At 39.3% G+C, this 24,577-nt stretch overlaps 1 protein-coding gene across 1 annotated transcript in view; it reads left to right on the forward strand.

The window, feature by feature from the left end:
• LOC132826145 (inactive carboxypeptidase-like protein X2) overlaps positions 1-24,577 on the forward strand; it is a 189,809-nt gene that overhangs the window by 5,840 nt on the left and 159,392 nt on the right. The window contains exons 2-3 of the mRNA XM_060841791.1: positions 565-981; positions 1,664-1,759. Coding sequence (XP_060697774.1) covers positions 565-981; positions 1,664-1,759 — 513 coding nt within the window. The remainder of the gene's footprint in view (positions 1-564; positions 982-1,663; positions 1,760-24,577) is intronic.

Genomic DNA, 24,577 nt, shown 5'->3' on the forward strand with positions numbered 1-24,577 from the left:
CTTATCTCTGCATTCATGCTGTGCCTATTAATTGAACAATCCTCACTTTCTGTCTGTGTTTTCACAAACCGCCAGAAACACAGCGGTTTCTGCAAGAACCGACAGCCGGAGACAGCTCCTAACTAATTCAGGGAAAACAAATACCTTTCACTTAATGTGAACTCAGGAAAGCGAACAATTGATTTCAAAAGAATTTGGATTTCTCTCTGGAGCTGACCCGTTAAGGCAGCCACGCTGGCAAGGCATTTACTAAAGCCAGCAGAGAGAGAGAGAAAAAAAGTGTTTAACCTGCAGGCATCAGCCCATATAGAGACAAAAACATTTATTGATATTGTTTTGTTAGAGGCTGGGGTAGATTTAAGAATTGGTGACCGCTGCCAAGCCTCTTTCAAAGTAACAGGCTTTCCGATTCTTTGCAAGGAGTCATGGCTCTGAGTATTTTGTGTCGCTGGAAGTTGTACAATGCCTCTGCATTTGGCCGAGAGTTCCAGGAAGCGCGGAGCTAGGACCGAGGTCACCTGCCAGCATCCAGACTCAACTCTCTGCTTTCCCTGTGTCCGACAGCATTTCCAAGCACATGGACCGGCTCCGTTCAGGCTCGTCAGCTTTTCAAAGTTGGTGACTTTTTGGGGGGAAACAAAAACGTAATTAACCCAGAAGAATCGATTGACGTGTCTGGCCACACACTTGTTTTGGTGGATCGAGTCATTGCTAAGTTGAACCTGGAGGAAGTTCCTACAATGCACGCCCTGACCCGTGGCTGTTGTGTTGCAGTTCTTGGTCTTTGCTTGTGGGGGCTAGTGAACTTGGCAGGTGCTGCCTTTGGGGACCCTGGAGAAGACCATGATTACTACCTGCAAGAGATCATTTCCAGACAGCCTCACTACTACCCCGAGGAGCGCCGAAGGAGCCCAGAGAGTCCTGTGGAGAGGCGGCTCAAGACGGAGTTAAAGAAGGATAAGGAGAAGCGCCTCGGTGCAGGTAAGACTGACAGACCAACCGATTCCCATCAATACCGAGTTATTCTCTAATACACATTCTACATGAAAATGCGCCTTTTTTTAAAACAAAAGTGCAAGCCAGTGTGCAACTTTTAAAAAGTAAACGATTTTAAGATTGGGCGCGTTTCAAAGTACGGAAGAAACCACTTACGTTCAAGTAAAAGTTTTCACGTGAGGGATTATTGTTGCATAAACTGGAGAACAGATTCTCAGTGTAGCCCGAGGTTTGTAAACAATGCCATGCGACACCGTGTGACAGAAAGTTCCTTCTGAAACTTTGCAATAGTTCCGAGCCCGGGTGAACACAACTTGGAGAGCGAGCAAATCCCATCACCCGCGAATGTTATGGTGATAGAATGCTGCTCTCAAACTGAATGGATACTTGCAAGGAGCGCGAAACCATAGAAATGTTTCACTGAATAATGGTTTCCAAGTGAATCATTCAGAATAGTTTTTGTTTAAACAAACTTCACGGTCACTTGCGAAGCAAAATCGAAAGCAGAAAAGACGTTTAAGCTGGATTTTGTTTTATAAAATATGAACTCGATTTTACCATAAATCTTAATAATGCAGTTAACCGAGCTCTGAAAATTCACTATTACAGTGACATTGAAGCCATTGATATTGTCTCATAAGATTGTTCATACATTCTCATTTTCTAGTAAAAAACGGAAATAAAAAAACTGATAAAAAAGCCAATGGAAAAACACCAAATAGCAGTCAAGAAACCTACAAAGCCGCTGAAGAGAAGATTGAGAGTGAGTGGTGCCACGTTTAATATTATCCTCGTCTTGCCCGGTCTACTTTTCTGAAAATTAATTCTGATTGGCACTCAGATATTACAGTTTGAAATTAGATTTCTGTACATTTGAATATTTGCAACAATTTGGATTGTAACGTGTGAAAGTGTTTAGAATTCGTCAATACTGAATAAGTATCTCTGCAGGCATGGCAAGTGTAAAACCGACCACTGGCTACTCGTGTTGGGCAGCAGGCATATAACTTGAAGCTTCTCTGTGCACATACCCCGTGTAACAACATTCAGCGACATTATCTATCCGTGTGACACTGAGTGATACTGTGAATTGAAAACTCCACTATTCCAAATTCCCACCAATGGATTATTAAGTGATATTTCTTGTGACCTACATAAATCAGTGATATTTAGTGTATAAAATTTAATAACATAGGCCAATATATACAGACATAATTGAAGGCTGGACGTTCCTCAAACATGTTATCAGATTAAATTACTTTTATCAGTTTACATAGGAGTAAAACATAGAAGTAAAAAGTTGACTTGGTATGAATTAAGGAACATAGAGTCATAGAAGTCTACAAACAGTGGTCTCAGGCGATCTCTATGTTTAACCAGCATGTGAAGGGAATTTATACAATGCTAATGACTGTTAATGCCATATTGGCAAGGAAAAGTGAATCTCCATTTATTAATTTTCTGCACACTAGAACAGATCATTTTAGTTTTGTAGTTAAACTTTCTACTATTCTTTCAGCCTGAAATTGTGTCAAGAACCAGAAAAAAAATCCATATGCCTCACTCTAATTTATGTACTGCGATCATGTTTCTCAAATTGTTCATTATTAAATGCACTAATATTTTCTTTGGCTGCTAATATCTTGTAAATAAAGAAGGTAATATAGTCATAGCTCATATGTGGACAGGATATTGTAGGTTTATTTAAAGTGAATAATGTTTGGAACTGTTTTGACTCTCAGAATAGCTTGATGAATCACATATTACAATTTAATACAAATGTTATGGTCACCCACGTTTTTGCTCTTTATTTTCTGCCAGTTCTAATGGCCTAATCTTTATTATAATATTAAATTTTGAATGATAATTAACTGTAATAAAATTTGTTAAATATTTGACAGCTATCTCTATTACTACACATTATACACACCAGTCATCATTTCTGTAAACCAATGTCAGTATTTACCATGTGAACAAATTACAGTCCTGCATTTCTGTGTCATGGTAAACACAATAGGCTTCCATATTATTAAAGGTGATAATGCTGTGGTTTTTGAACCAGAATAATCTTTGAACCAGACATCATGGTTTATGGATTAACTGTCCAATAATGTTGATAAATTAAACCAGGCAGTAAATATTTGATTGAAACACTGCTTGGGAATAAATGATTGGACAAGGTCCATGTTCACATGTAGATTGTAAGCTTGCTCTTGGGCTGATTACAATACATGAGGTAAAAGTCAAACAAAATATTTGCCAGTTTTAATTAAGTACTTTCAAAATTCAAACTTGTCATGTGAACATACAATGCCAACCATTGCCTACATGTGGTCGGTTATATAACTGCCATCTTCCTTATTTTCTGGTTGGTCCGCAAGGCCTACTGTGTCTACAGTGGTAGAGGAATTTCACCAGGATGTCTAAGGAGAAGAAGTTCTTGCCTTAAGCAAGGTACAGTTTATTGCATGACAGCAATCAGGTATAAGTTAAGATAGTCCACCTTTCCCACTTAAGTTCTTTGACATTATCAAATTGAGTGAGTGTAGTGCATTCTTTAGCATTAACCCCATCAGAATAATTTCCTTATGATAGAAAGCACCTCAATCTAATTCTAGCATGAAGAGCCTAGTTCATGGCTTCAGTTTAAGCTGGTTTTAGCATGGCTTCACTGTAATCAGGTTAAAAATACCTTTGTTAATATGGATATTTTTGAATCCATTGCTGAAGGTTTTGTAGCATTGCCTTACAGTAAGTATAGGTAATGCAGAATTTTGAAAATTAAATGTCCTTCTCTAATCTAAAGTAATAAAGTCTAAAATACAATTAAACTTAGGCTAATAAATTTATATTAATTTAAAATGTTTTCTTTGTAAATATTAAATTCAAAGAGTGAGGGCAGAGTGCACACTCTACCTGATTTTGGTTTTGTGCAATGAGATAAGATTAATTAATGATTTCATAGAGTGTGGACACCAAACATAACATGTTCAAATTTTACATTTAGTTTGAGAGAGAAAGGAGGAGGTGCCAGTTTAGTTTTTAAAATTTCAGTGAGGTGAATTATGACAATATGACAGCAGAGCTGGCTAACATGAATTGGCAAATTAGTTTAAAGAATATGTCAATATAGATGCAGTGCCAGAGATTTAAGGGGTATTTCAGAATACACAGAACAAGTATATAACAATGTATTTGAAAAAGAATTCAAGAGAGCAATCCACCATCCATATTTAGCTAGAATTGTTAATTAAAATATAACAAAAAGAAAAAAAGTGCATTATCTAAATGGTGAGAGTTGCAGAGCTGTAAGATGCAGAGGAATCTGGGTGTCCTTCTGTATGAATGGCAAAAGTTAGTACACAGGTGCAGCATGTAATTAGGAAAGCTAATAGAATGCTACCACTTACCATAAGGCGAACTGAATACTCAAGTAGGGATGCTTCAGTTATACAGGGCAATGATGAGACTGAATCTGAAGGATGGAAGATATTGGAGACAGTTCAGGGAAAGTTTACCAGATGAATATCTGGAATTGGGGAGGTGGATAGTTGTTGTCTTATGATGCAAGGTTGGACAGATGTTTTTGCATTGTATCCATTCAAATTTATAAGAGATGATTTGAATGAAACATATAAGAACCTGAGTAGCCTTGACAAAGTAGGTGAGGAGAAGTTTTCTCCTGTAATGGGAGAATCTAAAATCAGGGGCTGCCCATTTATAACAGAGGTGAGGTGACATTTTTTAGGCTTTCTTAGAGGTTTGTGAATCTTTAGAACTTGCTTCTTTAAAAGGTGGTAGAAGCAAAGTTCTTGAATAGCTTTAAGGCAGAGGTAAATACATTTTTGTTATGCAAGAAGGTGAACGGTGATCGGAGGAGGCAGAAATGTGGATTTGAGGTTACAGTTAGATCACCCACGATCTGAACAAATGACATAGCAGGCTCAAGAGACTGAATAGCCGACGCCTGTTCCTGATTCACACGCTCATATGTGTTTAAGTAGATGAAACCCATCTCAAAACAAGCCAGAATGGATTTATAATTTTTTATCAACTTTTCTTCAAACAAAATAGTTTGGCTGCTTTGAGTTTATAGTGCTTCCTCAATAATATTAATATCAATACCATTAAACCATTTTCTATGCTGAATTCAATGCTCATTATTCATCAGTAACACTTTTCGTTTGTGAAATTACTCTTTGATCTTCCTGGTGAGGCACTTGGCAAAAGTGTTGAGACCAGCAAAACTTAAGTTTTGATCTCCATTCTGTGGTGAGTTGGCAAATTCAGTTCAGTCAGTAGTGAGGGAGAAATGTGAAATTTAGCAAGATTTTCTGTCCTCGCTGTTGGGGTTTCACAGATGTGAACGCTGTGTGAGGTCTGACTATACTATCTCTTCATTATCTTCAATAGACAGTCTGCTCAGATTGATGCATGAGAAAATGCTATTCAAAGCAGTTCTGGAAAGTTGCCACAAAAGTACAAATTAAGTTTATTTTTATTAGCTGCTCTTGTTATCCTTTTTATCCTGTACCATATAATATTGAGCAGCATTGGACATTAACTATTTTAATGGATTCAGGGAATGTGGGTAATGTTGACTGGGGCAGTATTTATCACCCATCCCTCATTGCAATGGTGACATTGATGGTGAGCTGCCTTCTTGAATGCCTGCAGTAGTTGGGGTAAGAATACTTATGATACTGTTAGAAAATGTGAATGAGTTTCGGGCAGATGGAACAATGTGAATACAAAACTCATTGCTGGTATAAGTCCTAGGCCTGACGTATTAGGTCTATTAGGTCTGATTGCTCATTAGGCAACTCATGGCTCAATGGGAAAGCCTACCATCATGTAGATATGGGGATATGGCCGAGAGGGTTTTCTCAGTGTGCAGTCCAAGTCTGCAAGTATCCAATCCTTCATTGTGGAGGGCTCAAACTCCCTCCTATATCACCTTCCTTTTTTGCTTGCCTCGCAAACCCTCCGTTCCCTCCAAACTGGATGTCACTGAGTTACGAGGCCATAGTGATTTTTCAGAGAAGGGTTAAAATGCCATTGGCTTTTAATGTTAAAAATCACACATCAGGTTATAGTCCAACAGGTTTATTTGGAAACATTAGCTTTTAGAGTGCTGCTCCTTCATTAGGTAATTTTCTCCACAATCACCTGATGAAAGAGAGCACTCCAAACGCTAGTACTTCCAAATAAACCTGTTGGACTATAACCTGGTGTTGTGTGGGTTTTAACTTTGGACATCCCAGTCCAACACTGAAGTCTCCAAATCATTGGCTTTTAATGACATCTGCGGTAGATGCGTGAGGTATCTGTCAGGGTGTAAGTGTCAGGGTGTAATCCAATCTTGTCAGTTTCCTGTCTACTGGATTAGATTAAAGTACACTTATTATTTAGGCAAAGCAAAGATTGAAGCACTAAAATCCTGACAGAATGTTGGGAAACGCCCTTTTGCCTGTTACCTCTTGAAAGTGGATTGCTTCAATATTTAAATGTTGAACAATTCTGTGAAATGCACACACAATATATGCATTGAGTGTCCTTTGCAATGTTTGTGAGGTATGCTTTTGAACCATACATTGCTTCACCAGTATTTGCTTGAAGCCCAGACTTCTGGCATAGGTTAGCCCTTGAAGTCAAAGCTTTAATGAAGACCATAAAGAACAAGAAACTAAGTACAGTATTTATCACCATGTTATGAAATAAAACTTACTTTAAAACATTTCTTTAAAATCTAATTTTGAAAGTTTTGAAAATTTTAGTCTTTGGTAAAATGAGAGTAGTTTTGTGAAATCTGTTTTGAAATATTCAGTTAATTCATCACTTCTTATTGGCAAAATGGTGACGTGCTAACATAGAACTTTTCCATTATAAATGTTGGCATATTTCTTTGGAGTTTTTCCATTATAAATGTTTTGATGTTTAATGTTGACAAAGAAAGCAAGACTTAGACCTTTGAAGCACGAATAAGGCTTACAGACTTGAACTGCATGATAGACATAACAATGAGAATGGATGTGATTGGGTGAGAGTTTGTGATGGAGAATGTGGATGGGTATATATTATATGAAAATTCGGAATCCTGAAGGACAACTGTCATGGATAGAACTATTATTTTCAAAACTTTATATTTTAGTCATAAATTGGTCTGTATTTCATATTACATTGGCAAAGGTTTTGAAGATCTTTTCCATAAATACAAACCTGCACAAAAATACCATAGAATACTAAATATAAAAAAAGCCAAAGCGTTTTAAAATCTAATTCTCAGGATATGGGCATTACAGACATTTATTGGTCTTTATTGCACTTACTGGCTGTAAGATGATAGGCCTTCTCCTTTAAGCTCAAACTGATATAAATAAGTGACTTGCTAGGGTACATCTAAAGTCAAATATATCTTTAGAACAACAAATTAAGTGCTAGGATTTGAAGGAAACTTTTTTAAAAAAGAGATAGACCTCTTTTATGGTGTCCCTACCCTGGATCCGGAAGCTTGGGTTCAAGTCCCACCTGATCCAGAGGTATGTCAAAATATCTCTGAATAAGTAGATTAGAAAAATAGGTTCAAATGAAAAAAAATGAGAAGAATTATACATACAATGGTTTAACAGGTTAATTTCTGTTCTTGGAGTCCTCTAGGCTATATGAAGGTTGCATTGTCTTCTGAAATCTCAATAACACAAAATATTCATGAGCATGTCTCCATTTCATTCAAATTTTAAAGCTGAGCTTTATGGATAATTAGAAAATGTTATGATTCTTCTGGGTGTTATTTTGCTAACTCACAGTTCTCTGGATCGTAATTTCCCGTTCTCTGGTTTGTAACTTATGATAGTACCTTACTCTGAATATATTGGACTTCTTCAACTGAAATATAAAATCACAGATTTAAACATCATTCCTGGTTTTCCTTTTAGCAAAGACTTCATGAAACAACTTTAAAATGTCTGAAGTACTTCCAAATGTGCCTTGATATTTGAACTAACATGTTTTAATATGAAAAGGTGAACTGAGTGATGAGAGATTTATAATCACGCATCCCAAATGGGATTGCATTTGTGCAAGAGATATAAATACTAGGGTAAAAAGTTCAGAACTATATAATAGCAAACTTAACTGTAGCCCACAAGGTCAAGAATATTGTTTAAAATAGCATTCAAATACAGCACAAAGAATAGCTTTTAGCTTTTAGATAGAAGATATCTGTAGTATAGAAACGATTTGTTTTGATACTTTTGATATAAAATATATTGGATATGGTTCACCTGAGCTGATTATTCCCTAAGTACTAATATGGAAATCTGAGTTAAAGAGCAGTGATCCCTGTTGTTGTTTTTGTATGAGGCCTATTTATTTTAATGCACAGGACCTTTATGTTACATCCTAGTACCTCCTAAAAGTAAATGATTATTCTTAAATGACACATTATTCCCATGAAAGCCATCAAATTGGACAGAATCAATGCTTCCTGAGTAGAATTAAGATTGTAGAGCTTGATACTTTCAAGTAACAAGCTTGATTGGTCCTCATTTCTGGGGGTTATCCCTAAAACCTCAGTGGTACAAATAGAACCTTCCCAAGATAAAAGTCTGATCGACAAAATATAGATATTTACTTTCTAATAATAGATGTTTTTGATGCCTTTATGATTTTCCTCACAACTGGATACAATGCAGGCTCAGTGGATGAGTGCATTTCCTGGTGTTGCACTTGCCTGAGAAATCCGGTCAGTAAATTAGGCTTGTGAAGTTGCTCATTTTAGTTATAGTCATAGGGATGTACAGAATGGAAACAGACCTTTCAGTCCAACTTGTCCATGCCAACCAGATATCCCAACCCAACCTAGTCCCACCTGCCAGCACCTGGCCCATATCCCTCCAAACCCTTCCTGTTCATATACCCCTCCAGATACCTTTTAAATGTTGTAATTGTACCAGCTTTCACCACTTCCTCTGGCAGCTCATTCCATACATGTACCACCCTCTGTGTGAAAAAGTTGCCCCTTAGGTCTCTTTTATATTTTTCTCCTCTCACCCTAAACCTATGCCCTCTAGTTCTGGACTCACCGACCCCAGGGAAAAGACTTTATCAATTTATCCTATCCATGCCCCTCATGATTTTGTAAACCTCAATAAGGTCACTCCTCAACCTCCAACGCTCCAGGGAAAACAGCCCCAACCTATTCAGCCTCTCCATATAGCTCAAATCCTCCAACCATGGCAAGATCCTTGTAAATCTTTTCTGAACCCTTTCAAGTTTCACAACATCTTTCCAATAGGAAGGAGAAAGTGAGGACTGCAGATTCATGAAGAAGGGCTCATGCCCAAAACGTCGATTCTCCTGCTCTTTGGATGCTGTGCTTTTCCAGCAACACATTTTCAGCCAATAGGAAGGAGACCAGAATTGCATGCAATGTTCCAATAGTGGCCTAACCAATGTCCTGAACAGCTGCAACATGACCTCCCAATTCCTGTACGCAATGCTCTGACCAATAAAAGAAAGCATACCTATTGCCTTCTTCACTATCCTATCTACCTGCGACTCCACTTTCAAGGAGCTATGAAGCTGCACTTTGAGGTCTCTTTGTTCAGCAGCAGTCCCTAGGATTTTACCATTAAGTGCTAAGATTTGCTTTCCCAAAATGCAGCAAAGTTGTGGTAAACTTTAGACAGAATGGGACTTCAATTAGAATTCGCTTTCGGGAACAGGAAGAGTCATTGCCTTCAGTAGTGATAGGAAATTTTAGATTATGGTTTGATCTGGTTAACTTTAACTTAAAAGGTTTAAGGTGATCAACTTCCTATGTAAGACTTTCCCTGTTAAATTGTGACTAATTATTTTTAGATTGCATTAGCACAGAAGATGAGAAATATTTAATTAAAACAATAACATATCTCACAGATTTACAGATTTCTTCTGATTGAATGTTTATTCTGAATTGAGAAATGGATGTTATTTTAATGCTTTATTAAAGTAGATCATACATAATGATTAGGATTAAGAGAGATAATATGAACAATGCCTATTCCCTGACTTTGACCTAGAAATTACAGAAGCTTTTTTTAATACATTTTTAAGCAAATTCTGGTTAAAAGCATGTCCAATAGAAATGTCCATATTACAGCATTAATTATTAGTTTTGCCTGTAATGTCTACTGTCAGTGTCCATGAAGAATTAATGAGATATATTTGTATATGAATTCTGTTTATTTAAGAATTGTTTAGTAGAATCAAATGTACTTGTGTCTTAAGAACATATGATAGTCTTGAATGAGAAAGGCCAACTGGTCCATGCAATCCACTTAACAAAGGGAAAGGAAGACTTTTATTTTACACATGGCCTTTTAGTACCTCAGGTGGACCCAAAGTACTGTCCAGCTAATTAAATCTTCTGATGTGCTGCTGTGTGTGCACATATGATGACCTTATCACAAATCCTTGTCTTTCCATGGTCACCTGCTGATTCACTACTTAAGCTAGATAAATGTTCACTGAAGAAAGACCTACACTTTCCAGTTTGTATTTCATCATAAAGTGTTGCAGAAGAGTACAGTGATGCTCCATTGTGCCAACCAACTGTGAGACATGGACTCCATGGCATTTGATTTGACTTGATGATTTATTATTGTAACATGTACATAGGTGCAGTGAAAAGTTTTGTTTTGCAAGTACAGGCAGATCAAACCACACAAAGTGTATTAACGGTAATAGAACAGAGCAAAGAATGCAATGTTACGGTTGCAGGACATGGGCAGAAAAAGCGTGATCTTTATTAAATTTAAAATTTGAGAAGTCCATTCAGAAGACTAGTAACAGCAAGGAAAAAGCTGTTCTTGAATATGTTGGTATGTGAGTTTGAGCTTTTGTATCTTCTGCTTGATGGAAGAGATTGGAACAGATTATAACCAGAGTAGGAGGGGTCTTTAATTATGTTGGCTGCCTTCCCAAGACAGTGAGATGTATAGATAGTGAGACAATATACAGAAGTTTGGCTTGAGTGACTTACTGGACTGTGTTCACAACTCCCTGTAGTTACTTACAGGCCTGGGTAGAGCAGTTGTCAAGACCTAGAAGGAAAGGCTTATATTTATGTAGCAACTTTCATGATGTTAGGGATCCCCAAAAGGCTTTACAGCCCACTAAGTACTTCTAGACTTGTGATCAGTGTTATCATGTGAGAACAGCAGACATCTGCTGTGACAGGGCTCCTGAAGTTCCTTATCTCTGAGTTGCTTGGAGAATCAAAACTTTTAAGAAACACTAATAATTGATACGACCTGAGAACAATTGCAGAGCCCTTCTATGAAAAAATCTTGTTATCCTCTGAAGGCCAAATACTGGGCCTTAACTTTGGTCTGATGTCCTTCATTCAAACAGGACAAATTGTAAGGAAGAAAATTGGTGTTCGCTCATTTCAGAATGTTTTTCAAGTACCTGTCCACATAAGGACTGGTATATCTTCTACTGCCATTTTCTGTTTCTAAAATAGCAGCATGGCAGACTGCATCCAAGAGTATTTTTCTAGCCCCCCCTGCCTTAGATTCAATGACAATTGGTGTGAGCAAATCGAAAGCTGTTGGCAGTTTATTATTCCAAAGGGAATTTTTCTTTTTAATTGTGCTCCAGGCTTGTGAGTTTTTATTTCTGATCTTTAACCATTGCCCAAGCTGAACATTTTGGTGACTTCAACAAAATACATATTTTCCATTGCGTTAATGACTCCTAATGTGGCTCTGCTCAACTTTATATGCTTGAGTAAAAATAACTTTTAGCTGCTTGAACCTTTCTTCAAATCTAAGTTCCCAAAGGCCTGGAATCAGTCCAGTCACTTTTCTCTGAAATAGTTCCAAGGCACCTCTATCCATTTTGAGGTAGGGTGGCCAATATTACAGAACTGACCTCATTATTGTTCAGACTTGTAATCCAAGCTTTTACACTTGGATCCTAACAAGCTTCTTCATAAAGACTCTACACTGAGTAAATGTCCAATCATGATGTCTGTAATTGTTTTTTTAAATCTGTTTCATAAGGTAAAGATCAATTTTAAAGATTCTTCCCTCTGTTACCAGGTCTCTCATTTGTCTATTTTAGTATTTGTAATAACAATCTTACAAGAATTTTGAAATCCTATTTTTGAAGGGTAGAAACACTCAAAGTTTGACTGGACTTTGGTGATTGAGCCAATTATGCTATCTTCTGCCATTTTATTACTTTTTGTTAATACTCACTCTTCTCTTAAGTTGAAATTTGCTGAAGCTAACAAAGATTGACTTTAGAGCAGATTTAGCTGTATTTAGTAAAATAATTTTGGTTATATTTAATACTTGTTGATGAAAATAATACATTGCTATTGCACAAATGTGATAATATTATCCTGCAGACACTGACCAGCCAATTTGTGCAGAATTTAAATGCCCTGATTACAGGAAGAAATGTTTCTAGCATTCTCGCCTTCATTGGAAATGAAGTATTCATGGATTGTGCAATCTAAAGGTATGACCAACATGCACGCTGAAAGCAAATTATTGGTCCCCAGGATAAGGACTGCGGATTCAATACAGGAGAAAGTATCCTGCATCTTTCGAGTTCTATTCTCTGGTGGGTGCTATTAGGTTTGGAGCCCACTAATCCAGAAAAAGTTGAAGGGAATCACGTGTTGCCGAGTGCTGTGGCAGGTTGTTGCTCTGGCAATTCATTCCAGTCCAGATAAAGACAAGAAAGCAAAGAACAACCCTCTCATCCTTAACCCTACACCCCTCAAACTACACCCCACAACCCTACACCCTCATGTTCAACACAAACCTATACATACTATGGTTTGACACCCCCAGCCAACCCCTATTGCCCTTCATACCTTCCTCACAACAACTTAGATCTTCTATCATCAAGCCTCAGGCGACTGACTGTGTGGAGTTTGCACATTCTCCCCGTGTCTGCGTGGGTTTCCTCCGGGTGCTCCGGTTTCCTCCCACAGTCCAAAGATGTGCGGGTCAGGTGAATTGGCCATGCTAAATTGCCCGTAGTGTTAGGTAAGGGGTATGTGTAGGGGTATGGGTGGGTTGCGCTTCGGCGGGTCGGTGTGGACTTGTTGGGCCGAAGGGCCTGTTTCCACACTGTAAGTAATCTAATCTAAGTGTTCCATGCCAACCTATGACTCTCTTCCCAGACCCATAGTGTTTTATTTACCCTTTGCCAAATTAATGCCAACTCATACATACTGCCATTGTACTCTCCATGCCAACTCACCCAATATGCACCAGGAACTGTAGCGAGATAAAATAATATTTAAAAATCATTCATTGATAACTCTTCAATCCCTTCAAGCACCAATTCCTGATACAAATTCACAATCCTTTATCCGAAACCCTCGGTGCCAGCTGGATTTTGGAATTCAAAAATTTTCAGATTTTGGAATAACTGATGGTTTAACGGTGAAATTAAAAAATCTTACTGAACAGCGATGCACCTGTGAGTATTACGAGCACTGAGACAGAATTAACGCCTGCCAGTGCTGGGCCATGCCACCATGTCACATCTCAGTGATGCGGGTCGAGTGGTAGTGGAGTCAGGTTAACTGTTTGCACGTCAAACAATTTTGTTATGAAGAAAACATTTTATGAAACATCTTCAGATTTTGGAGCTTTTCTGATTTTGAATAAAGGATTGTGTACCTAAACAAATATTTCCTCCAAATATGAAATCCCTTTTGGAAATATATTTTTGTATTCTGAGCCTCAGATTAAAGACAGCTAACCTATTTATAACCAGTCTACCTGTAAGAATAATAGGGTAGTTATGGTAGAGGATTTTAACTTTCCAAACATCAACTGGGACTGCCACAGTGTTAAGGGTTTAGATGGAGAGGAATTTCTTAAGTGTGTACAAGACAATTTTCTGATTCAGTATGTGGATGTGGACCTACTAGGGAAGGTGCAAAACTTGACTGACTCTTGGGAAATAAGGCAGGGCAGGTGACTGAGGTGTCAGTGGGGGAGCACTTTGGGGCCAGTGACCATAATTCTATTCGTTTTAAAGTAGTGATGGAAAAGGATAGACCAGATCTAAAAGTTGAAGTTCTAAATTGGAGAAAGGCCAATTTTGATGGTATTAGGCAAGAACGTTCGAAAGCTGATTGGAGGTGGATGTTCACAGGTAAAGGGACGGCTGGAAAATGGGAAGCCTTCAGAAATGAGATAATGAGAATCCAGAGAAAGTATATTCCTGTCAGGGTGAAAGGGAAGGCTGGTAGGGATAGGGAATGCTGGATGACTAAAGAAATTAGAGTTTGGTTAAGAAAAAGAAGGAAGCATATGTCAGGTATAGACAGGATAGATCGAGTGAATCCTCAGAAGAGTATAAAGAAAATAAGAATATACTTAAAAGGGAAATCAGGAGGGCAATACAGGGGCATGAGATAGCTTTGGCAAATAGAATTAAGGAGATTCCAAAGGGGTTTTACAAATACATTAAGGACAAAAGGGTAACCAGGGAGAGAATAGGGCCCCTCAAAGATCAGCATGGTGGCCTTTGAGTGGAGCCACAGAAAATGGGGGAGATACTAAATGAATATTTTGCATCAGTATTTACTGTGGAAAAGGATATGGAAGATATAGACTGTAGGGAAATAGATGGTAACATCTTGCAAAATGTCCAGATTACAGAGGAGGAAGTGCTGGATGTCTTGAAATGGTTAAAACCGGATAAATCCCCAGGACCTGATCAGATGTACCTGAGAACTCTGTGGGAAGCTAGATAAGTGATTGCTGGGCCTCTTGCTGAGATATTTGTATCTTCGATAGTCACAGGTGAGGTGCCAGAAGACTGGAGGTTGGCTAACGTGGTGCTACTGTTTAAGAAGGGCGGTAAAGACAAGCCAGGGAACTATAGACTGGTGAGCCTGAACTCAGTGGTGGGCAAGTTGTTGCAGGGAATCCTGAGGGACAGGATGTACGTGTATTTGGAAAGGCAAGGACTGATTAGGGATAGTCAACATGGCTTTGTGTGTGGGAAATCATATCTCACAAACTTTGATTGAGTTTTTGAAGAAGTAACAAAGAAGATTAATGAGGGCAGAGCAGTAGATATGATCTATACGGACTTCAGTAAGGCATTTGACAAGGTTCCCCATGGAAGACTGATTAGTAAGGTTATATCTCATGGAATACAGGGAGAACTAGCCATTTGGATACAGAACTGGCTCAAAGGTAGAAGATAGAGGGTGGTGGTGGAGGGTTGTTTTTCAGACTGGAGGCCTGTGACCAGTGGAGTGCCACAAGGATTGGTGCTGGGCACTCTACATTTTGTAATTTAAATAAATGATTTGGATGCGAGCATAAGAGGTACAGTTTGTAAATTTGCAGATGACACCAAAATTGGAGGTGTAGTGGACAGCAAAGAGGGTTACCTCAGATTACAACAGGATCTGGACCAGATGGGCCAATGGGCTGAGAAGTGGCAGATGGAGTTTAATTCAGATAAATGTGAGGTGCTGCATTTTGGGAAAGCAAATCTTTTTTTTTATAATATATTTTTATTAAGAAAAATTAGGTTTTTAAATATAACAACAAATACAAAACAATACAATTCAAAACAGTACAAAAATAGTACAAAACTAAACCCAAATAATAAAAAGAATTCCCCAACCCACCCTCCTATACGAATGTATAAACATATATAGAGATGTATAAAATTTTAAAAAACCTAAACTAGCTATTTAACTAACTTAATAAATACCTAACAATAAACAAATAAATAGTAATAATTCAGCCCAGCCAAACAAAACAGTCATACATTCACAGTTCCTCCTCCCTGGATATTGGACTCATGAAACACAATTGTTACGGCTAAATAAAAGCCCTTGTTAGTGTGACAGATAAATCCGTGCCCAGGTATTTCAAAAAGGGTTGCCATGTCTTGTAAAAATTCTCAGTTTTGTGGTGTACCATATTTGTGAGAAAATCCAGGGGAATATGCTCCATAACAATCTTCCGCCAACCCGATAGGCCTGGGAGTTTTTCTGATATCCAACCTAGCAAGATATTCTTCTTTGCACAGAATGTAAGAATATTGAAAAGTTTTGCCTTATGCGAATCTGCAGGAAATACAATGGGTAGGCCCAAAAGGAACGAAATAGGGTCCTTCTCCACCCCTACAGCTAAAATCCTCTCCATTGTGCCTGCCACAGCGCTCCAATATGTTTGAAGACTGTCACAAGACCAAAGACAATGGGTAAGAGTACCTGTACAGACCTTGCACTTGGGACATGCTGAAGATATCCCTGATTTAAATTTTGATAAATGGTCTGGGGCTTAGTGGACCCTCTGGAGAATCTTCAACTGTAAAGCATGGATCCTATTGCAAATTGATATCTTCCTTGCATTCTCCCAAATATCCTCCCATGCCTCTGAAGAAGCTTCAACACCCAGCTCTCTTTCCCACATCTTGCAGAGTTGATCATCTGAGGTGGCACCCCCCGGTTGGTGATATAGAGTACTGACAGAGAGTGTACTCAGCCCTTAGTACCCCTCTTTCTCTGTCAGATTTGTAGGGATCAGTCAAAAGTGTGGTCTTTTTTTGAATAAAATCCCTAACTTGAAAAAAACGAAAGAGGTCTGTATTAGGTAACTCGTACTTCCGTACTAACTGATCGAAGGACATCATTACATCTCCCTCAAATAAATCACCCATGTAAGATATACCCCTAGCTGCCCAACGTTTAAATCCTGAAACTATCATACCTGGTTGAAAACTCGGCATACCCACTAAAGGTGTAAACAAAGATGTTTTGCCAATATTACCTTCCCTCTGCCAAACTGCCCTCCATGCTTTAATAGTATTGATGACTATTGGGTTATGGCAATATTCCCTAACTGTCCTCACTTTGTTCAAGAACAGCAAACTGGTAAGAGGGCACCTTGCCTGGGAGACTTCGATATCTAGCCTTATTGAAAGAGGGTCCCCACAAACCCAATCACTTACGTAGGTCAAAAGCAAGCTTAATTGGTAATTTTTAATGTCCGGAAGGTCTACTCCACCCAATCTGTGAGGCAACTGCAGTTTAGCTAATTTAATGAGGGGCCGTTTACGGTGCCAGATAAAGGAGCTGAACCAACTGTTCAATCTCCTGAGTGTTTGTTTATTGAAAATCAGCGGGAGCATCAGTATAGGGTATAGCAAATGAGGGAGAATATTCATTTTAATAAGTGCTATCCGACCCAACCATAAGACTGGAAGTGCTTCCCATCTTTGGAGATCTTATTTAATTTTTTCAAATAGTTGAGTAAAATTGGCTTTGAACAGCCAATCCAGAACTGGAATAATGAATATGCCTAAATACACAAAACCCCCCTGTGACCACCTAAATGGGAATCTATAGTCACTCTCAAGAGCCAACTCTTTCATAAGACCACCCATAAGCATAGCCTCTGATTTAGCAAAATTAATCTTATATCCTGAAAAAGCGCCGAACGCGTGAATGCATTGTATCAGGCAAGGCACTGAGACTGCTAGATTTGTCAAGAAAATTAGAACATCATCTGCATACAGCGAGACCTTATGTAATTTTGACCCCACTTCTGGAGCTAATATATTGAGATCCCCACGAATGGCCTCTGCCAACGGTTCAATCACCAACGTAAAAAGTAATGGTGAAAGGGGACAGCCCTGCCAGCTGCCCCTAGAAATATTGAAATTGCTTGATCGTACCCCATTGGTAATGACAGCAGCGAGAGGTACACTGTAGAGAACCTTTATCCATCTTATGAAAACTTTGCCCAGACCAAACCGGTCTAGAGTATAGAAAAGGTACAGCCACTTAACTCGGTCAATTGCCTTCTCTGCATCTAAAGAAATCACCAATCCCTGTATTGACTGCTGTTGGCATGCCTGAATTACGTTAAGCAACCTCCTAATGTTATTGGAGGATCTGCGACCCTTTATAAAGCTCGTTTGATCCTCTTTAATAATAGAGTAACACAGTATCCAGCCTTAACGCAAGAGCCTTAGAGAGGATCTTAAAGTCCACATTTAAGAGCGAGATGGACCTGTATGAAGCACAGTCTTCCGGATCCTTCCCTTTTTTAAGGATAAGTGAAATATTGGCCTCTCTCAGAGATGGTGGGAGACATTAAACGTATTCAGTATGAATCATTAAACATATTCAGGCCTGACAATATATTTATAAATTCCTTATGGAATTCACTGGGAAGTCCATCAGGACCGGGTGCCTTTCCACTCTGAAGCTGCCTCACAGCTTCCTGCACTTCTTGCTCTGATAATGGGGCATTGAGAAAGGACTGTTGTTCGGGAGTCACACCCAGGAGCTTCAGATCTCTAAAAAAGGATTCCATTTTGGCCTGCCCCTCCGCACAATTCTCAGACTGATATAACTTAGAGTGGAATCTCTGGAACGCCACATTAATCTTTTTAGAATCACATGTTGGTTCCCAGACCCCTCCCTAATCGCCGTAATGGTTTGTGGGGCACTTCTGTTTCTGGCAAGGCATGCTAAGTATTTGCCTGGCTTGTCACCATGCTTGTATAACCTTTGCTTTGCAAAAGCCAGCTCCTTCTTTGCCGTCTGCATGAGTACGGAATTTAGTGTAGACCACAGTACCGTAATCCTCTGTAGTTTGACCAACAAGGGTCTGTCAAAATGGGCCTTCTCGGCTGCCTTTAACCGTGCTTCAAGGAGACGTTGCTGCTCACCCTTCTGCCGCTTCCTACTGGTGGAATATGAAATAACTAACCCTCTGGCATAAGCTTTGGCAGTTTCCCAGAGAACAGATGAGCTATCAACCAAGCCTATGTTAATGTCTAGGAATGCCTGAAATTCCCTAGAGAAATACTGCACAGACTTGCTGTCCATGAGAATAAAGGGGTCCATTTGCCAGTACCTTGAATCCACTGTAACATCCTTAATTTTAACCGTGAGGTACACTGGAGCATGATCAGAGATGGCAACATTACCAATCGTACAGGATGCCACCAGATCCAGGGTTACCGCAGGGGTCAGAAAAAAAATCAATCCTCGTGTGACATCTTTGCAGATTGGAGAAAAACGTGAAATCCCTACCTGTAGGGTGGAGACACCGCCAGACGTTCACCAACCCTAATTCCTCACGCAAACCCAATAACTATTTAGTTTGTGCAGAGGATATTGAGGAGCATTTAGGCAACCTGTCTACTGTGGGGTCCATGAGGCAGTTAAAATCTCCCCCTATAATGATGTGCCGAGACTTATCTGTTGAGAAAAAGCATCTACCAAGAATTCAAGAGGATGAGCTGGGGGACAATAAACATTTAAAATGCCATATTCTTCCCCATTTATCAAGGCTTTAAGAATTACAAACCTCCAGTATGTGTCTTTAACACATTCCAACAATTTAAATGAGGGATTTTTCCTTACCAATATGGCCACTCCCCTACTTTTGGCATTAAATGATGAAAAATAAACTCGGTCAAAGCCATTCTTCTGTAATTTCAGATGCTTTTTGTCATCCAAATGTGTCTCTGGTAACAAAGCAATATCCACCTTCTCCTTTCTAAGACTCAAGAGTACCTTCTTCCTCTTAATTGGTGAGTGACTTCTCTTGATATTCCAGGTACACCATTTAATCAAATCATTAGCCATAATCTTCTGCAATTACATTTAAATTCCAGAGAGGAGGAACCCAAACCACAAATTGCTGAGCTTTAGTGTCGCTTGGTCCACCAAATATAAAAACTACATAAACTAAAACCACTACATTTAATAACCAAACAAAATTATTAAAAATAAAAAACAACAAAAAAACAGAAAACAAACCAACATATAAAGCGCCGATAGCGCTGAGTAGGGGAATTCACCCCCTGCCCGGAGAGGGGAGCTACCCATCCCGAACTGCCCATAAATAGGCATCTAACCATCTCAACCACCTTCACTTCTCCCAGCTAGAGCCACATCGCAAGCACAAGCTAAAAAGAATATCAATATGAATAAAAAAAACATTCTTTTATCAAAAAAGGGGGGAATAAGTACCCCACCCATCCTTTGGTATGTCCTAACTTAGAAATTTAAAATGTGCATCTTAATCACCGCCAGACATAGTTTGATCCAAATTATTATCAATAGAGGAAAAGAAAGGGGAAAAACAAAGCTCCAACCGGATTTCCTCCGTTTCTTTTACAGAATGATAAATGCATACCCGAGCAACAATATTTATACATACTACAATTGTTTAAATTAGGTTAGTTTGTCCACAAAGTCTCTTGCCTTCTCCGATGTGTTAAAGAGATGCTTGGATCCATCTAAGATGATTCGAAGCACTGCCGGATATCTGAGGGAGTACTGAATCCCAACCTCCTTCAATCTTCTCTTGACACCATCATACGATTTTCGTTTCTGGATCACCGCCGCTGAAAAGTCCTGAAAAAACATGATCTTAGAGCCCTTGTAAATTAATGCCTTTGGATCCTTCCCCTGGAGTCTGGAAGCCTCCATGACTCTCCCCTTATCCCGGTAATGATGGAACCGCACCAGGAAAGGACGAAGGTGTTGACCCAGACCCGACCTCTGTGCTGCGACCCGGTGAGCCCTCTCTAACTTCAATCCTCTCATGCCAGTCTCCAAGTCAAGGAATTTTGGAAGCCAATCTTCAACAAATTCGCAGGCCACTCACCTTCCTTATCCTCAGGCAGACCGATGATCCAAATGTTTTTTCTCCTGCCCCTGTTTTCAAGATCATCCACTTGGTCACGCAAATTACGAGCCTGCGTCTTCAGGGCTTGGATCTCTTCCTTGAATGAATTGGCATCAGCTTCCACTACTGTGACCCTGTGCTCCACCTCATTCGTCCCCTTCTCCAGGTCTCCCAGCTGCTGTTCATGCTTCTGCAGCATGAGCGAGACTGGAGCCAGCTTCTCTTCAATCTGTTTCCCCAACACCTTACGAGATTTCGAGAGCTGGTTCACAAGGTCCTGAAGAGTAATCGGCTCCGAGGCTGCTGCAGGCTGAGCTGCAGGCCTGGCCTCAGATGCTCCTCCACCCTTTTTAGGCATTTCTGGACAGCTGAAAATACAGGTAAGTCAATTTTTAAATGTTTCTTGGGACTCCGCAATCTTTTCAATGCCCCAAGAAATCCTGATGACCTGGATTGGGCGGGTTAAAGGACCGTCCTGCTCCTGCTGCGATGCGAAGCTCTGCAGTGTGATCTTCTCAGATCGCCAACATCTTAGCAGGACTTATACATTTAATGGTCAGGTCCTAGGGAATGTTGCTGAACAAAGAGACCTTGGAGTGCAGGTTCACAGCTCCTTGAAAGTGGAGTCGCAGGTAGATAGGAAGTGAAGAAGGCGTTTGGTATGCTTTCCTTTTTGGATAGAGTATTGAGTACAGGAGTTGGGAGGTCATGTTGCAGCTGTACAGGACATTGGTTAGGCCACTGTTGGAATATTGCGTGCAATTCTGCTCTCCTTCCTATCGGAAAGATGTTGTGAAACTTGAAAGGGCTCAGAAAAGATTTCCAAGGATGTTGCCAGGGTTAGAGGATCTGAGCTACAGGGAGAGGCTGAACAGGCTGGGGCTGTTTTCGCTGGAGTGTCAGAGGCTGAGGGGTGACCTTATAGAGGTTTACAAAATTATGAGGGGCATGGATAGAGTAAGTAAACAAAGTCTTTTCCTGGGGTCGGAGAGTCCAGAACTAGAGGGCATAGGTTTAGGGTGAGAGGGGAAAGATATAAAGGAGACTTAAGGGGCAACTTTTTCACGCAGAGGGTGGTACATGTATGGAATGAGCTGCCAGCGGATGTGGTGGAGGCTGGTACAATTGCAACATTTAAGAGGCATTTGGATGGGTATATGAATAGGAAGGGGTTGGAGGGATATGGGCCAGGTGCTAGAAGGTGGGACTAGATTGGGTTGGGATATCTGATCAGCATAGATGGGTTGGACCGAAGGGTCTATTTCCATGCTGTACATCTCTATGACTCTATGACACTTGGAACTGTCAATAAAGCTACTAATTTACTGAAGACCCCCTCATCACCCCATTATGAGAATGATATATTGTGGAAGCAGTCAAGCAGCACTAATGATTATGTCAACAGTGAAACCACAAGCATGTTTTATTTATTGACTGGCTCGGTTTTTATCTCAAAGATGTAAGGAACGTGAGCTTTAAGTGATGACACCTTGACAGTTTCAGAGGTTATCTACTTTTTACAGAGATATATTAACAAAGAGAAAGCACACCTGACCTCTCCCAAAAGGGCATCTGGTTCCCTGCAATGGACATATGACCTCTGCCAGTAACTTCTCCAAATAACTCCAACAACTTTAAACTTTTCCCTTAAATGCTAGAAGGTCATGAGTTATAAGGTGAGGATGGACTTTTTTCACTGTCGCATAAGAGATTGAAAGGTGACCTTACAGAGGTTTATTAGGTAATGAGGGGGATAGATGAGGTGAATCACAGGTGTTTTTTTTTCCTCAAGGTGTGTGTGATTTCGAGACTAGATAATATATTTTCAAGGTGAGAGGAGAAAGATTTTAAAAAGACATGAGGGGTAATTTTTTTTCCATAGAGAGTGGTTGTGTGTAGAATGAACTTCCAGAGGAAGTGATGGATGTAGGTGCAGTTACAATATTTAAAAGACATTTGAATAAGGACATGAATAAGAAATTGCTGGAAGATATATGGCCAAGTGCAGGCAGGTAGGCCCAGTTTAATTTGTGATTATGTTCGGCATGGACTGGTGGGACTAAAGGATCTGTTTCTGTACTGTTTGACTCTGATTCTATAAGTCATGATTTGGGAATTTCACTGGTGAAAGTTGGATCTGTTTGATAGCAACTGCCTCATGAACCATGATGTGCAAATTACACGACGTCCCCATTCCCTCCCACTGCCTTCTGTCAGAAATAGTGGGTGCCACTTGTGGACAGGAAGTTGGGGCTTCAGCACCATGTTGCTTAAGTGTGACACCTTTTGGATTCACAAAATAATCAGGCCCTAGTGTCCATTTTGGTATTGGCATTGTCAGTGCAGTCCAAGAGGCTGAACAGAGTTCGGTTGAAACCGTGTGTTCTCGGCAGACTCCTCTTTTTAAGGCTCATTTGTATTAAAGGGCCCTTGTAGAACTCAATATGTCATCAGGTTTCATTTAAAAGTGCTGACGTTAATGACAGTCATTCTAACATGAGATTTATTGCTCTTGTCCCACGAATATTTGCTCAATCATTTTGTATGATCTAATCCTTTCAAATAGCCCCTTATGTAGCAGTTTATGGTTTGAAAGGTTTTTGAAAATCAACGTTTATAAAATGAACAGGATTGGTATCATCCATTATGTTGTTCACTTTCACAGGAGATTCAATCAGGTTATTCCTATTTCCTGAAGCCTTGTTAGAAACTGCTGAACTCTAAGTGACCATAAATCCCATTCCTTGTAATGCCTTTGTGCATCCGACATCAAACTGATAGGCTGCAGTATCTAGCATCTGACTTCCTTTCCTTAAATAATGGGAAAACAAGAGTGTTCTTTGAATTGACTGAAACCGACATAAACCATAAAAGTGAATAAAGATATGAGAGTTCACATTTCATGAAACACTGTCAATAAATGAAATTAAGTGTAGCAGCATGATAGAATTCAAGTGCTTTAAGAATAAAGCACCTCTGGTTTTTAGATTTATGTATCCAGTTCCATCAAGATTGTAGAATCATCTCCAAAAGCAAAAATTAATGCAAATAATTCACCATATTTTAACTCTCATATCTAACCTGCAAACTTAAATCATGAAAAGACTATTGTAAGTGTTTTTAATAAACCTGTTCAGACATGTTATGTTACAGTTCTGTCACTAGTGACATCTTAAGGCCCATAGGAATGACTGTGTCTGCAGAGCCAGTGAAAGAAGCTCAAATAGTTCAGAGGAGCAATGGTTGGGAGATTTTGATGCTATTTTTCAACTACCCTCCCTTAACGTATACCTGTCATAGTTTTCACTCGGCAGTAACCCACCCCATGTGAAGACTTTAAAACGGCCCTTTATATCCTTTAATTGTTTTTGAAAAGGTGAAAGAAGCAAGGATAATCTCCCAGAAAATATTTACAAATGAGATGAACTAACTATTCTATCCCTCAGTCAGAATTCCTTTTGCAGAAAAAACACTTTGTCACAATATTAACCCTTCATACACCAGAAATCACCATTATTAAGCTTTTATTTAAATTGATTCCAACACATTTTTGTGAGACTGTGCTGAACAGGATGGCGGGAGTGCATTAATCAATGCTTCCTCCCACCATGATGTTTTGATCTCTGCTTTTGCAATAAGTGATCTTCTGGCTCAGATTGAATCAATCTTTTCTGCTGCACCTCCTTCTGCAGGAGCTGCAAGTTTCTACTTAAATAAAACAAAGAATTACAGAGGCTGGAGATCTTTAACAAAATCAGAAATTGCTAAAGACACGCAGCAAGTCTGGTAGCACCTATGGGAAAAAAGCAGAGTTAATATTTGGAGTCACTTACATTGATTTCCTTTTCTGTAAAGTTTTAAGCAAGAATAGCAAAATTGTGATA

Source organism: Hemiscyllium ocellatum, chromosome 22, assembly GCF_020745735.1.
Source record: "Hemiscyllium ocellatum isolate sHemOce1 chromosome 22, sHemOce1.pat.X.cur, whole genome shotgun sequence".
In the NCBI taxonomy this organism is placed as follows: domain Eukaryota; kingdom Metazoa; phylum Chordata; class Chondrichthyes; order Orectolobiformes; family Hemiscylliidae; genus Hemiscyllium; species Hemiscyllium ocellatum.